The sequence below is a fragment of the Amphiura filiformis genome, chromosome 9, assembly GCF_039555335.1.
Source record: "Amphiura filiformis chromosome 9, Afil_fr2py, whole genome shotgun sequence".
NCBI lineage: Eukaryota > Metazoa > Echinodermata > Ophiuroidea > Amphilepidida > Amphiuridae > Amphiura > Amphiura filiformis.
Window position 1 is genome coordinate 48,753,031 of NC_092636.1, and position 14,080 is coordinate 48,767,110.

Sequence of the window (14,080 nt, forward strand, 5' to 3'; positions counted from 1 at the left end):
GTTATAATCTATTAATAACTTATTAAGTTATTATAAGTACCTAGTGGTATTCAACTTTGTATAACTTATAAACATTCTTGTCATTTGATTGGCTAATTAGGTCTACTATTGATTATTTCTGCTATTTTTTTAGCACCAGTTGCAAAGACTATTGCACTCGCGCCAAGTGCAATAGTAAATTTTACATTGCACTCACTGAAGTGCACTTTGCAATGGCAACGCCCCAAAATAAATCCTGGCTATGGGCCAGCTTGTCACGTTATAATCTATTAATAACTTATTAAGTTATTATAAGTACCTAGTGGTATTCAACTTTGTATAACTTATAAACATTCTTGTCATTTGATTGGCTAATTAGGTCTACTATTGATTATTTCTGCTATTTTTAGCACCAGTTGCAAAGACTATTGCACTCCGCGCCAAGTGCAATAGTAAATTTTACATTGCACTCACTGAAGTGCACTTTGCAATGGCAACGCTGACAAATGCGGGCGTATAGCACTTGCATGTTCGACCACAAAAAGCGTGAAACTTAGACCCTGCAAAAATTTCCTGCTATACAGTATTGTGATTTCACTGATTTGAAATACATTATTTCATAAATCCTGATACACACTTATACAAAATAAATTGAATGTAAAAAAACAAAAAAACTATATAGGCTTTGGTACAATCCACAGGAGAAAAACCTTTTTTCAGTCTAATGCCACGTCTCCATTGTGGCAACAAGTTTGGAATTTGAAATATTTACAAATCTTTCAAAGAATGAATCTTACAAAAGGCAAAGAAAAAATCAATCCTAGAAACCAATGATTGTAATACAAATAAATATCAAAACTTTATACACATGATTTAATCACAAGTTAAAGGATAATTCCAGTAAGCACAACATTATGTCTTATATGTTAGAAAAACAATTATGAAGCACAAATCACATGGTTTTATTTGAAACAAACTCATATTGATCATAAAAACAAATAAAAACAGCTGGCTCTCAACACGCCATATTCAAAATTCCCGTGGCCAAAATTGTCTAGTGCAATGATATCATGGTTACTTGTGCTCAATTGTTGTCAGCCTTGTATTGTATTACAGTGGAAACTCGTTAATACAAGCTCTGATAATACAAAATCCTGATAAGACTAGCTTGATTTTCAGGTCCCTGGCACTGAATCCCTATATAATATACAAATATATACTGCCATGAGATTCTGGTTAAAACTATGGGCCGAGTGAGATCAATAATACTATTTTCCTGAGGCGCAGCCCTGAAGGAAAATAGTATTAATTGATCTCAACGAGACCATAGTTTTAACCAGAACTTTCGAATGAAGGCAGTATATATTTATTTATATACTTCATTAATATGTTCTTTGTTCATTGATTGGTTAAAAGAAAATTATTTGATGTTTTGACTCTCCAGCTTCAATCCTGAGTGAACAGCACGACCAATTCAAGCACAACGTATATTTTGCCCCTCAAAAAAAAATCGAATAGGCTAAAATCGGGCTAACCAATTACAGCAGCGCGAAATCACGCTATGGCAGTTTCGTGTGCGTGAATTGTTCCGTCGCATCGAATGCGCACACGTGGAATGCAAGTCAAAAGTACTATTTACGGCTTGGAGGTACTATTTACGGCTCATCCGGGACATTGAAAATACTATTTACGGCGAACAGGTACTATTTACGGATAGGAGTACTGATGGTAGAACTATTTTTGGTCATGTGATCCACTTTTAACCAATCAATGAACAAGAATATATTAATGAAGTATATAATATGTGATGGATAAGACAAAATCCTGATAAGACAAACGAAATTTTGAGGCCCCACAAATTTTGTATTAAAGAGTTTCCACTGTACTAGGACGTCATTGCACTGGATAATTTCAGCGCCCATGTTGAGAGACGGCTGTATTAAATCGTTTTCATGGTCAATATGAATTTGTTTCAAATAAAACTATGTCATTTGTGCTTGATAATTTATTTTCTATCATATAAGGCATAATGTTGTGTTTTATTGCTGGAGAAATATCAGACATCTCTAAAATGAACAAGCAATTCAATAATCTAAGCACACACACAAAAACAGATAATCACAGATTGTCAAGGCATCAGCAAGTCTAAGTAAAGTCAAGTTGAGCACAAATCATTTAAACTCATTATTGCTACATTACTTTTACTCTAGCTACACAATGTATAATAAGTCAAACATGCTCAATTCTATGAGCCACCTTCTTGGAGCTCATTTCAAGACATGGCTATGAAGCCAGTGGGATAGAAACCTTTTCTCTTAAAATATAACAAGCAAGTTTAATATATATGAAATTTTGAATATTTGTTTTATTATATCACTGTTTTTTTTCATAGTAATGAATAAGCGAATACATTGTACCATTCCTTTGCCTAATTTTGTCAACATTGCGAAGTTATTTTGCCAATGTTTCTGCGCATGCAGAGGCCTTTGTCAAGTTGGCTTTTTAATGAGCTTCAAGAAACTGGTTCTACAGTGTCTGAGGTCCCAAAAGAACTTTACCCAGTTTCATAGGTCAATTGCTGCTTGAAGTACAGCTATTAACAATATTTTTCTAAAATTATGTGAAAAAGAAGCTAAACCAACAAAATTGTGCTAGTTTGAAGTAAGAGGGTCCAAAATCACTTTGTCCACAGGTATTGCAATGGGATGTGTCAGATTACCAACTGTATTGCAATGCATTAGACATGTATTTTATAATTGGTTCACACCCATTCAAAAGTGATTAAAATATTTTACCTGCAGAAATGAATTAAAATCCAAGAATTGATTCCTCATAAGTCATGCTAGATACAATAATATACCCTAAATTAACATAACAATTTTGAAATTAACATAACAATAACACAATTGCATTGGTTTAACCTTTTTACCTGGCACAATTTTTGAACTTGAAATAGGCCTATTTGCATTTTGTGACTGCGGGGCTTAGACAGGGTTTCAAGGTGTCAGGATGAGGCAATTCACAAAAGTGAGGACTTTTATGGCAGAGGTGTACCTAAGAATAGAGATTTTTAATGAAGTGCAGCGTGACTTTTGAATTTGTTTCCCGAATGTGAGAGTTCCACCCAAAGCTACCATATGGCTAGTTTTTAAAAGAAGTTCCACAATTCATTCATTATGTCAAACATCCTCCATGGGTCTCAAAGGAGAACAGATGATTAATTGTGTTTTCAACTGATCGAGTGTTCCAGGGTAAAGAAGAAATAAAACAAACAAACAAAAAGCAAACATTTCCTTTTCAATGACAGACTGAAGGAGTTTACCAATAATTATACATATGCCAAATGCAAACTGATTGCAATTGAGACATATTGAATTACGTGTGGACAAAGTGATTTTGGAGTTTGGACCCTCTTACTTAAAACTAGCACCATTTTGTTATTTTAGCTTCTTTTTCTCTCATTTTTTTACCATATATATTCTTAGAAAGAAATATATTTAGAATATGTAACAATATTGTGAATAGTGGAGAAATGAACCTTTGAAATTGGGTAAAGTTCTTTTTTGGACGACCCTATATAATAAACATACCCAGCATCAGCAACCTTGACTTCAAATATAAACTATTAAGGGATCTGGAATGAACGTTTTGAGCATTTCGACAGTATTTTTTGTGGGACATGAGAGCACATCAGACATATCGAATTACATTCTGAATACGAAGAATGTCTTTCTGATATCAAATAATTTTCATTTTTGAAATTCGCGATATAATACAAATTTTATGACAAATTATTATAATTTGATATTTTTCACATTTTTGATATATAACAGTCCTCGGTAAATTTTTATAAATCTAATGATATATTCTTAAAGTGTATGTAGCTGGGAGGAAAAGCCAGCGATCAATTGAAAATTTTGACCTTTCATATTGAAGATATGGATTTTTTCCCCAAAAGACCTTTTTTTTTTGGTGTTTTGGGAAAAAAAAATCATATCTTCAATACGAAAGGTCAAAATTTTCAATTGATCGTCGGCTTTTCATCCCACCTACATACACTTTAAGTATAAATCATCAGATTTATAAAGTTTACTTTAGTACTGTTAAATATCAAAATATCAATTTTAATCATTTGCCATAAAATGTGTATTACATTGCGAATTTCAAAAATCAAAATTATTTGATATCAGAAGGACATTCTTCGTATTCAGAATGCAATTCGATATGTCTTTGTGTTTGTGCTCTAATGTCCCACAATAAATACTGTCCAAACGTCCATACCCCAGCCCTTAAATAAAAACTTCCTATCCATATTGCTGTCATTTTCTCAAACTGACACACAACAGATAACCATACCCCAAGCCTCAAAATAAGCAGGCACCCTCAAAATAAGCAGGCACCCAGGAGCCATTTACCCATTGGTCATAACATTTTGTCCATACCAAAATCATGTGAACCAGGCTCTGCATTTGTTTTAATAGAGCCTGGTAGTTAAAAGCAAGTTTTGTATTTAATGTGTACAAATAAAATTTAAATGACTCTTAGCTCTTTAAAAATGGCTCCTGATTCACTAGATAATCACAGGACCAGGAGCTGCTTTTTCCAAATTTGTGGCTCCTGGCCCAGATCTGCTTATTACGAGGCTTGCATACCTCTGTATTATATTGACCATAAAGGCAACATTACCAAGTTGTTTTCAGTGTGAAGGCATAGGGCTATTCCATTTGAAATACACACACCCCCTAAGCAAGACTCTACCTTAAACATCCCCACAGGGAGTGTGAATTTCAAATGAGGTTATCTGCATGGATAACTCCATTTGAAATTCACACTCCTTGTGTGGGAGATTAAGTTCATGTCTTCCATAGGTGGTTTATGGTTTTCAACTTGAACAGCCCATGGTTGCCATGGTCACAGTCTGCACTCAGCAAATCACACATACATAGATTATTACAATTTATAATACCTGGTTTTTCTTCGGTATGCCGAAATCATTATAATATCTTTTCATAATACAATAATTTCTAGTCTATATTTAATATTAAACTCTTTTGATACACCCTGTAGTTTCCTTGCCTTAAAGCCTTATTCTGCAATTTTAGCTTTATTCCCAAAATCCTTACTTAGCAACCGCATAATATCCGCATGTTTCAACTGCGTATTATCTTTCTTTGCTGATGCGTAATTCTCCTTGACAAACAGGGCAAATTTGTTGGGTGTCCTGGCTCTAGAGGGCGTCCCATCCTTATTGACTGTAGGTAGGAGAACAAGCTGTCCTTTGCAGTAGGCGCAGCAGTATTTTTCAGTGTCTATTGACTTGGAGTGACGACCAATGCTGCACAAAATTAAGAGGAAAAAATGGGTTGAGGTTAATGACTAGATATGATTTTGTTGTAATTTAAATGACAAATGCACAAGCTGTTAAATTTGTTTACAGAATAATGTATGAACACAAAGGGGGAGTACATTGAGGTGGAAATATAACAATAAAACCACAAGTGTATTGATAATTTGGCATTTGAACAAACGATAAAATCCTTTTGAAACATAGAAAATATACCATTTTCCACCCTGATGTGGCATTGACGTCAGTGTGCATTTCATTGGGCGCAAAAATCGCTAGTTTGCGCTCAAAGCGCTGATGTACACACGCATGCGCTTAAAGATGCCACACAGATGCACGCTCGTAACAGCTGCCTGAATGTTTTATGCCAATGCCACATCAGGGTGAAAAATGGTATAGAGGACTAATACTGGTTTCTAATTTTCTGCCACTTGCTGGCGGCGGCGTGATGCTTCATCATGCCGCTTGTACTTTTCTGCACACAGAATAGCACTATGAAAGCCAATGTTTTAATGCTGTAAAAATCGTTTCCTGTTCTCATACATCCCGAGTTGACTTGAATTCAACTCCTAGCAAATCATGAATACATGTAGGTATCGTAATGCATACATATACAGGGTAGATTTTTCAATGTGATATGCAAATGTAGCATACAAATATTATTGTACATGAACATGAAAAACTTGTTGGGTGCACGTGGAGCTCATATATGTAAACACAGATCACTATCTTCTCTGATACTTTATACACAGATGCATATGAAAAACTTGATTGAGAACACACTAAACTTTAACTGAAGAATAGCTTAAATTAAATTTTTTTTAAAGATCCCTGATACGAGCACATGTTATATCAGCAAATATTTATTCATTTATAACATTCAGCCCAATAGTGCTCATAGGCTACTAAATTAAAGGGATACCAACCGAATATAATGTGACGGGACAAGGATATGGGAAGACGTCTGATTTTAGAAGCAGGAGGAAAACCGGAGCACACTGAAAAAAACCCTGCCAGGACCAGAACCAATCTCAACGTGGCAACGTGGGGAAGTGAAGTGGTGAGAAGCCCACTACACTAACCCATCCTATGATGACTCGTAGTATGTAATCTACCAAAAAAACGTTGACAACGTAAAGAAATCAGCAAGTTTAAAAAAACCCACCTCGGCTCACTTTTTGAAACTTGGTCCCATTTGTAAAAGGTACTGATTTAAACTTTATCATATATATATAAATTTAAAACATTTCCAGAAGTGTTATGTATCTTTAATGTGCAGATGCGATATTAATTTGTAAGCTTTCTGGAACGACCTGAAAGGTTATTATCTTGTTCTTGCACGGTAAACCAATATCCTATTGTGTTTTGTTTTATAATAATCATGATTAATGATTAACAAATAACACGTAGGCTTGTAATCTTGTTGGAAACGCTGTGTTCTGTTGAAATAAAATAAAAACACTGACTTGCTGTAGGTGTTTAAAATGGGACCAAGTTTCAAAAAAGTGAGCCGAGGTGGGTTTTTTAAACTTGCTGATTTCTTTACGTTGTCAACGCTTTTTTTTGGTAGATTTCTTTTCTTTTTATGAATGTAGCCAAGCAGCTCCAAGCTTGGAAAGTCATCAGGTTAGGATGTGCTCCATAAAACAAATAAAACGAAAAATAGATGTTTGAAGTTGCAATTCTGGATTCATGACAATAAATAATAAAACAAAACGTTAAGAGGCGTACACAATGATCAATATACATTTTAATATACTTTAATTATTCAAGGCAACGTAAATATGTAAAGAAAATTTAAATATGAACAACACACACCCAATGTTGACAATGCCAGAGAGACACAGAGAGTAAGTCCGATTTAGGCCTACTTCAAGTCGGAACTGGTAAATGCGCATTATATTTAAGCCTATACTACGGAAGCGTCAAAATGCCCCGAGTAGGCAATATAATCGTGTTTTAATGTATGTGGTTCTTTGTAGCCCTGCGGGGCAACCTAGTTCGATATTCCTATTAAGCCGCGGTTGTCGGCGATCTTTCGTGGTCTGTGGTTTTCATCAAGCCCTGCCCTCTATCGGGAGCTAATTTATAGTTTAAGCTTGTTGGATATCCATATTTCGTGGTTTCTGGTTCTTTGTAGCCATGTGGGGCAATCTAGTAGCATATCCAAATTTCGCTGTTTTTGGTTCTTTATAGCCCTGCGGGGCAATCTAGTTGGATATCAATATTGAGCTGCAGTTGTTGTTGATCTTTCGCGGTTTGTGGTCTTAATTTGTTGGATATCCATATTTCGCGGTTTGTGGTTCTTTATAATCTGGCTTGTTGGATATCCATATTTCATGGATTGTGGTTCTTTGAAGCCCGGTGGGGCAATAGTTGCATATCGAAATTCAGCGGTTTGTGGTTCTTTATAGCCCTCGGGCAATCTAGTTGGATATCAATATTGAGCGGCAGTTGTTGTTGATCTTTCGCGGTTTGTGGTCTTAATTTGTTGGATATCCATATTTCATGGATTGTGGTTCTTTATAATCGATAGGCCTGTGGGAAATCTGGTTGGATATCCAAATTGCGCGGCAGTTTGTGGTTCTTTGTAGCCCTGCGGGGCAATGTAGGTGGATATCCTATTAAGCGGCGGTTGTCAGCGATCTTTCGCGGTTTGTGATTTTAATTTCCCTTATCAAGCCCTGCCCTCTATCGGGAGCTAATTTATAGTTTAAGCTTGTTGGATATCCATATTTCGTGGTGTGTGATTCTTTATAGCCCTGCAGGGCAATCTAGTATAGGGTCAATACGCCTATTCTCGGTCACACGCCTATTCTCGGTCAGTTAGTGTATTGAACAACCGCTGACGATCGTTGCTTTAATTTCAGCCGTGTTTTCCGAACGAATCATTTAGCCGTACCGGTGCTGCAGGTTTTGGTGACTTTTTAATACCACGGCAGCACAGTTCACCTCAAATGATAGATTTTGAGATTGTATGGTGACCTGAAATATCGGCATTTAAAAAAAATAAAGACGTCATTTAAGAGGTGATATTGTAATATAATCAGTGATGCGAAATTGTACGTGCATTTTAAAGCTGTAATTTGTAAACGCGTTGATCCATTTGCATCGTAAATAACACCATAGCAAATGATTGGTGTTGTGTTTATGTAAATTCCCATAGAAACAGGGGTGTCCGAGAATAGGCATACGAATTCCGTTGGTATTCCTATTCTCGGTCAGTGCTCCCTAGTATAAGCTATGTTGGCATCGTTGTTGCCATGAGAAGTGTTGCATTTTGCTCTGCAGGCTTAAATTAGGCCTATAGCCATTTGTCGAATACAAATGAGCGAGGAGAAATTATTTGTGACCGCCCGCCACTCCCCTCCTCTACCCCTTACCCCATCCCCTACCCTGTCGTATTTTCGAGCTTTTTCGGTCGGAAAAATTGGGTCAACAATGTCACATTTCTGTCGGCAAAAAAATTCGCGAGGCGCTGTTCAGGTGCCTGTAGCGCAAAAATTTTGACTTTCATCGCTTGGATGCTAAATTGGTCAATTTGGCGCCCGTAAGGTATGTTGCCCCCCGTAGAATTACGCCACTGATCGATCTGCAGTGGTATTGATACCAAAATGAATTCATTTTCATCAGTAAAACGTGAGTTTTGGTGATTTTATGTTGCTACACACGGAAATTAACCCTTTTTTCACATTTTATGTCTATCTACCTGACAACTAATGGTTTAATTGCTTTTAAAATAATTACTAGAAAGTTAGAACAACCAATTAGCTACATATTATACCAAAATGAATTCATTTTCATCAGCAAAACTTGATTTTTTTCGTGATTTGTATGTCCCCTACCCCTTAATATTGTCATATTTTACGCTGTTAGATATGGAATATTAACATATTTCTCATATATTTATGTTTGATTACCTGACAAATAAAGGTTTAAATGCTTTTAAAATAAAGCTAGAAAATGAGAACAATCAAATAGCTACATATTGATACCAAAATGAATTCATTTTCATCCATAAAACTTGAGTTTTGGCGATTTGAATGTCCCTATCCCTTAATATTGTCATATTTTACGCTGTTAGACATGGAATATTAACATTTTCGTATATTTTATGTCTATCTACCTGACAACTAATGGTTTAATTGCTTTTAAAATAATACTAGAAAGTTAGAACTATCAATTAGCTACATATTGTTACCAAAATGAATTCATTTTCATGAGTAAGACCTGTGTTTTGGTGATTTGTATGTCCCCTTACCCCTTAATATTGTCATATTTTACGGTTCTACACTTAAATAATGGATTTTTTTTTACATTTTTAAGTCTATACAACTAACAACTAAAGGTCATTTTGCTTTAAAAGATTACAAGAACCAAATAGCTATGTATTGATGCCAAAATGAATAAATTGTAATGAATAAACATCGAGTTATGTTGGATTGTACGTCCCCTACCCCTTAATATTGTCATATTTTACACTGTTACACATTGGAAAATTAACATTTTTCACACTTTATGTAGACCTGATGGTTTTTCTGTTAAAAATAATACTGGAAAGTTAAAACAATCAATTAGCTACATGTTGATAACAAAATGAATTCATTATTATGAGTAAAGGTTGATTTATGGTGGTTATTATTTCCCCTAACCCTTAATAATACCATATTTGACATGGTTATACATGAAAAATTAACCTTTTCTCACATTTTATGTCTATCTACCTGACAAATAATGTTTGTTTTGCTTTAAAATAATACTAAAACATTTGAAAAATCAATTAGCTACATATTAATTCCAAAATGAATTCATTATCATGAGTTGAAGTTGAGTTATGATGGTTTATATTTCCCCTACCCCTTAATATTGTTACACACGCTGCTACATGTGGAAAAGTAACTGTTTTTTACATTTTCAGTCTATTTTCCTGACAAACAGCGATTGATCTCACGCCACACATATAAATATTCAAAATATTACATGAATGGCAACTTACCAAACAAATTTTGTTAATGGAACTTATATAGTTCACCTGAGTGACATATTAAGACACGTAAAACACCCCAACCCCGAACCCTATACACCCCCACCCCCACCCCCACATACACACCCACCTACCCCAAACCTACACAGCACAAACCAACATGCACGTAAACATGCACTTATATAAATATTTGAACCAGAACATAAATGTTTGCCTAGATATGCTTGATATTAAAAACAAAATTAAACAATGGAGCTTAATTAATTTTGAAAATAGAAATTGACACAATAATAAAATTTGAAGCCAGTGCCACAAAAATACCCACGCTACGCATTGTTGTGAAAAATCTGATTTTCCACTAGTGTATGGACTGGCCACTTCCAATCATGATCTAATGAAAGCTAGGTTTGCTTTCAAATAATACTAGAAAGTTAGAGCAATCAATTAGCTACATATTCATACCAAAATAAATTCATTATTATAGGTAAAAGTTGAGTTATGGGAATGTATATCTCCCCTACCCCTTAATTTTGCCCTATTTTTCGTGATTTTATGTGATTATACGTCCATATATAAAATGACAGGTACAAAAAGTGTTACCACAATTTGAGACCACTACCTACCTAGCAGTGATCAAGAGGGTCCATACTAACTACCTATGGTGTAAAACCTTGTATGTAGTGGGGGTGAACGAACTCCTTATTTAGGGCCCTGTGTGATCTTGCTCCTGGACTAGTCGGGCGTGCCACCGCATTCCGCTGTGCGCTCCCACAAAATAGGACCACCTCGGACCCCGATCGGATAGTACAACATTTTTTGCCAATAAACCGTTTTGAATGGATCGCTCCTTGTCAATATATCTGAGAATACTGCACACGTATTTTATTATGGGTTTAAGTTATCTAAACCGCATCATACCGATCAACCAGGCTTCCAAAAGAGAATGACCGAGAATAGGTATAGAAAAACTATACGGTGACCGAGAATAGGTGTTTAGTGACCGAGAATAGGCGTTGTCGTCAACTTTGACCTTTTGACCTTGTACTTCCAATACAAGTCCAATGGAAGATGTCATGCAGGGTATGTTAATCGGGGTGTTGTGTGGAATGCACGTTCCCATATAGCTAACTTTTATAATCATTTACGCAAGAAATAGAGCGGGTTGTTTCTTAAGTGACCGAGAATAGGCGTATTTACCCTATATCCAAATTTCGCGGTTTGTGGTTCTTTATAGCCCTGTAGGGAAATCTAGTTGGATAACAATATTCAGCGGCAGTTGTTGGCGATCTTTAAGCTGTTTGTGATTTTAATTTGTGACAATTTATAATATTTATTCCAAATATAATTTCAGTCTGAGCTGTGAACAGAGCCACTGATAAATGTGATTTAAATGACGAAGATATCATGATAGTCAGGCATGGTGAAAGCATCTGGATGGTGAAAGTAGGCCGTAGGCCTAGGCCTAAATGTGAATAAAAAATCAAACACGTTTGTTTGATGAAAAAAAATATAATATCACAATAGCAATGGATGTTCGAAATGGTGTTATTCTTGATTTATGACACAATAAATTGGTTAATAAAACATTAAATAAAAGGCGGCGGGAAGTTTCGAACTTGGGCAAAACTTCATAAGTGGATTAGAAGTCCATGGCCTTAACCACTTCGCCACGGGGACGTCCCGATATAATGACGTGTGAAAGTGGAGTATTTATTAATATGAATGTATGCTGTGGTCCGGAAAGAATAAAAGAATTGTGAAAAACTTGATTTTTTGGCGAATGGGATCCAGAATTTGTATGTATGGTATCCAGGAAAATGCTAGAGTATATTTTGAAAGTGAATCTCAAAAAGTAGTGCGACAGTGACAGCCATGTATGGCTGTAGCAGTGACGAAAGATTGTGGATATCAGTATGATTAGCTATGATTTTACACTAATTTTGGCTATGAAATACCGCGTGAAATATTACAAGAATGTTTGTTTGTTATCAAACAATTGGATTGACTGTAAGATTGGTGTAACTTTTTGAATTAATGAGTTATTAAAATATTACACTTTGGACAGTAAATAAGATTTAGCATGGTTTTAGATATATTTTGTACCCAGCGAAAAATATCACAGAACAATAGCGTTTTGTTTCGTGTAAATATAGTCCGCGGTGCATCTGTTTATTCTTCTTTATCAGTCGTTTTTTTTAAAAACTTGCTGGTCATGCTACCGCTTGACTCTAATTTGTGGTGATTTCATATAGACTTACGTAGTACTGCATCTGGTACATTGGTACTTGTATTTGGTGCTGATCTCATAACTGTGACATCTCTTGATCACTGGTATCTCTGGGTGAGCTATGTTAGCTTTAGCAGCCCTGTAATTAAATAGAATAATATCGGTTCACATGGTAAAAAAAGAATTTGAACACTAGTCCAGTATAAACCACTACACAGTGGAAAATGATAAGATTGGTGGACCTGATTACCAAGCCTTGAAATAAGCAGACTGGAACCAGGAGCAATTTGTTTTTGCACATTACTCCTGGTTCACTGGGAATTTACCAGAACCAGGAGCAATTTCTGAAGAAACAGGAGCAATATTTTCTAAAAGTAATCCTTTTCTGCATATACATGTACATGTAATAGCAGCACTACTGCATCAAGTGCAAAACTGGAACCAGGAGAAAATTGCTCCTGGTTCATGTGAATTTTATAAGGACCAGGAGCAATTGGTGGCTTTAGGAGAGCAAATTTGCTCCCGTGCCTGCTTATTGCAAGGCCTGCTGATTACAGACCTTTGCACTGATTCAATAATTTATCAGCAAATCAGCTACTCTATAATGAGCATATTTCGCACTGAAATTTAATCAGGTTGAGAACCTCTGGTCCTGCTACCCCCTACCAAGTTACGTCAATGTACCCTGTATGGATATCCAGATATTGGGAAACAAAAGAGACGCCACTGCCACATTAGGGTGAAAAAAGGTATCTTGACTGTGACCAACGAGGTAGAGCGCCCTGCTCACTGAACTGATGAAGTCGTTTGCTCAAGGTTACTTGTTGCCGGTTCGTAATCAATCAAACCCTAAATTGCACGCGATGAAATATTAAATGTATAGAGAGACAAAACAAATTATCCGCATTAAAATTCCAAGGGTATCCTCATTTTATGTAATTATTGCTAAATTACAGGAATGCATGCACATCCTCTGAATCTGGTAAAATGTAGGTTTTGTCAGTGTTGCCCGATCATTGCTACCACTTTTGGTTTGCCATTGTGGTAGAGCTTATGGCAACGGGATGAATGTACTATTTTTAGGAGTAGTTTGACTTTATTATAGCAATATATGCTAAAACAATGGTACACAGTAAAGTTGAATGGGCTAAAATGGGGAATTCATTTAAATTTATTTATTAATACATGCTAAAGTAAACTGAAAATTTTGTTAGGTCCCCGGATTCATTTCGTAACAGGTTATTCAGTGTGCGGTTTTCAATGAACAGGCAACATACTAGCTCGAGCTCAGTGATCTACGTATACATATGTTGTTGACTGTGACTGATGTATAAAACCACTTACCAATACTTCCAATATCTTCCATGTCCATCATGTACACCATTAACTAACCAGGCTGCTGCATGACACAACTCATGGATTAATGTATCCCTCAAGCGCTCTGTAAAACATATGGGGAGAGCAAGGAGTACAGATTATTTAGGGCCCATACCTATTTACCAGTGTGCAGCCATCCCAAGCTGCAGCTTACACCAGCCACAATGCT

The 14,080-nt window shown here is 35.9% G+C and overlaps 1 protein-coding gene across 1 annotated transcript in view; it reads right to left on the reverse strand.

Moving 5' to 3' along the window:
- Positions 1-4,618: 4,618 nt before the first annotated feature.
- The window catches only part of LOC140161087 (uncharacterized), a 29,585-nt gene continuing 20,123 nt past the window's right edge, over positions 4,619-14,080 (reverse strand). Inside the window, 3 exon segments of the mRNA XM_072184475.1 lie at positions 4,619-5,314; positions 12,566-12,673; positions 13,879-13,975. Of these exon segments, the coding sequence (XP_072040576.1) occupies positions 5,065-5,314; positions 12,566-12,673; positions 13,879-13,975 (455 nt within the window). The 3' untranslated portion in view covers positions 4,619-5,064.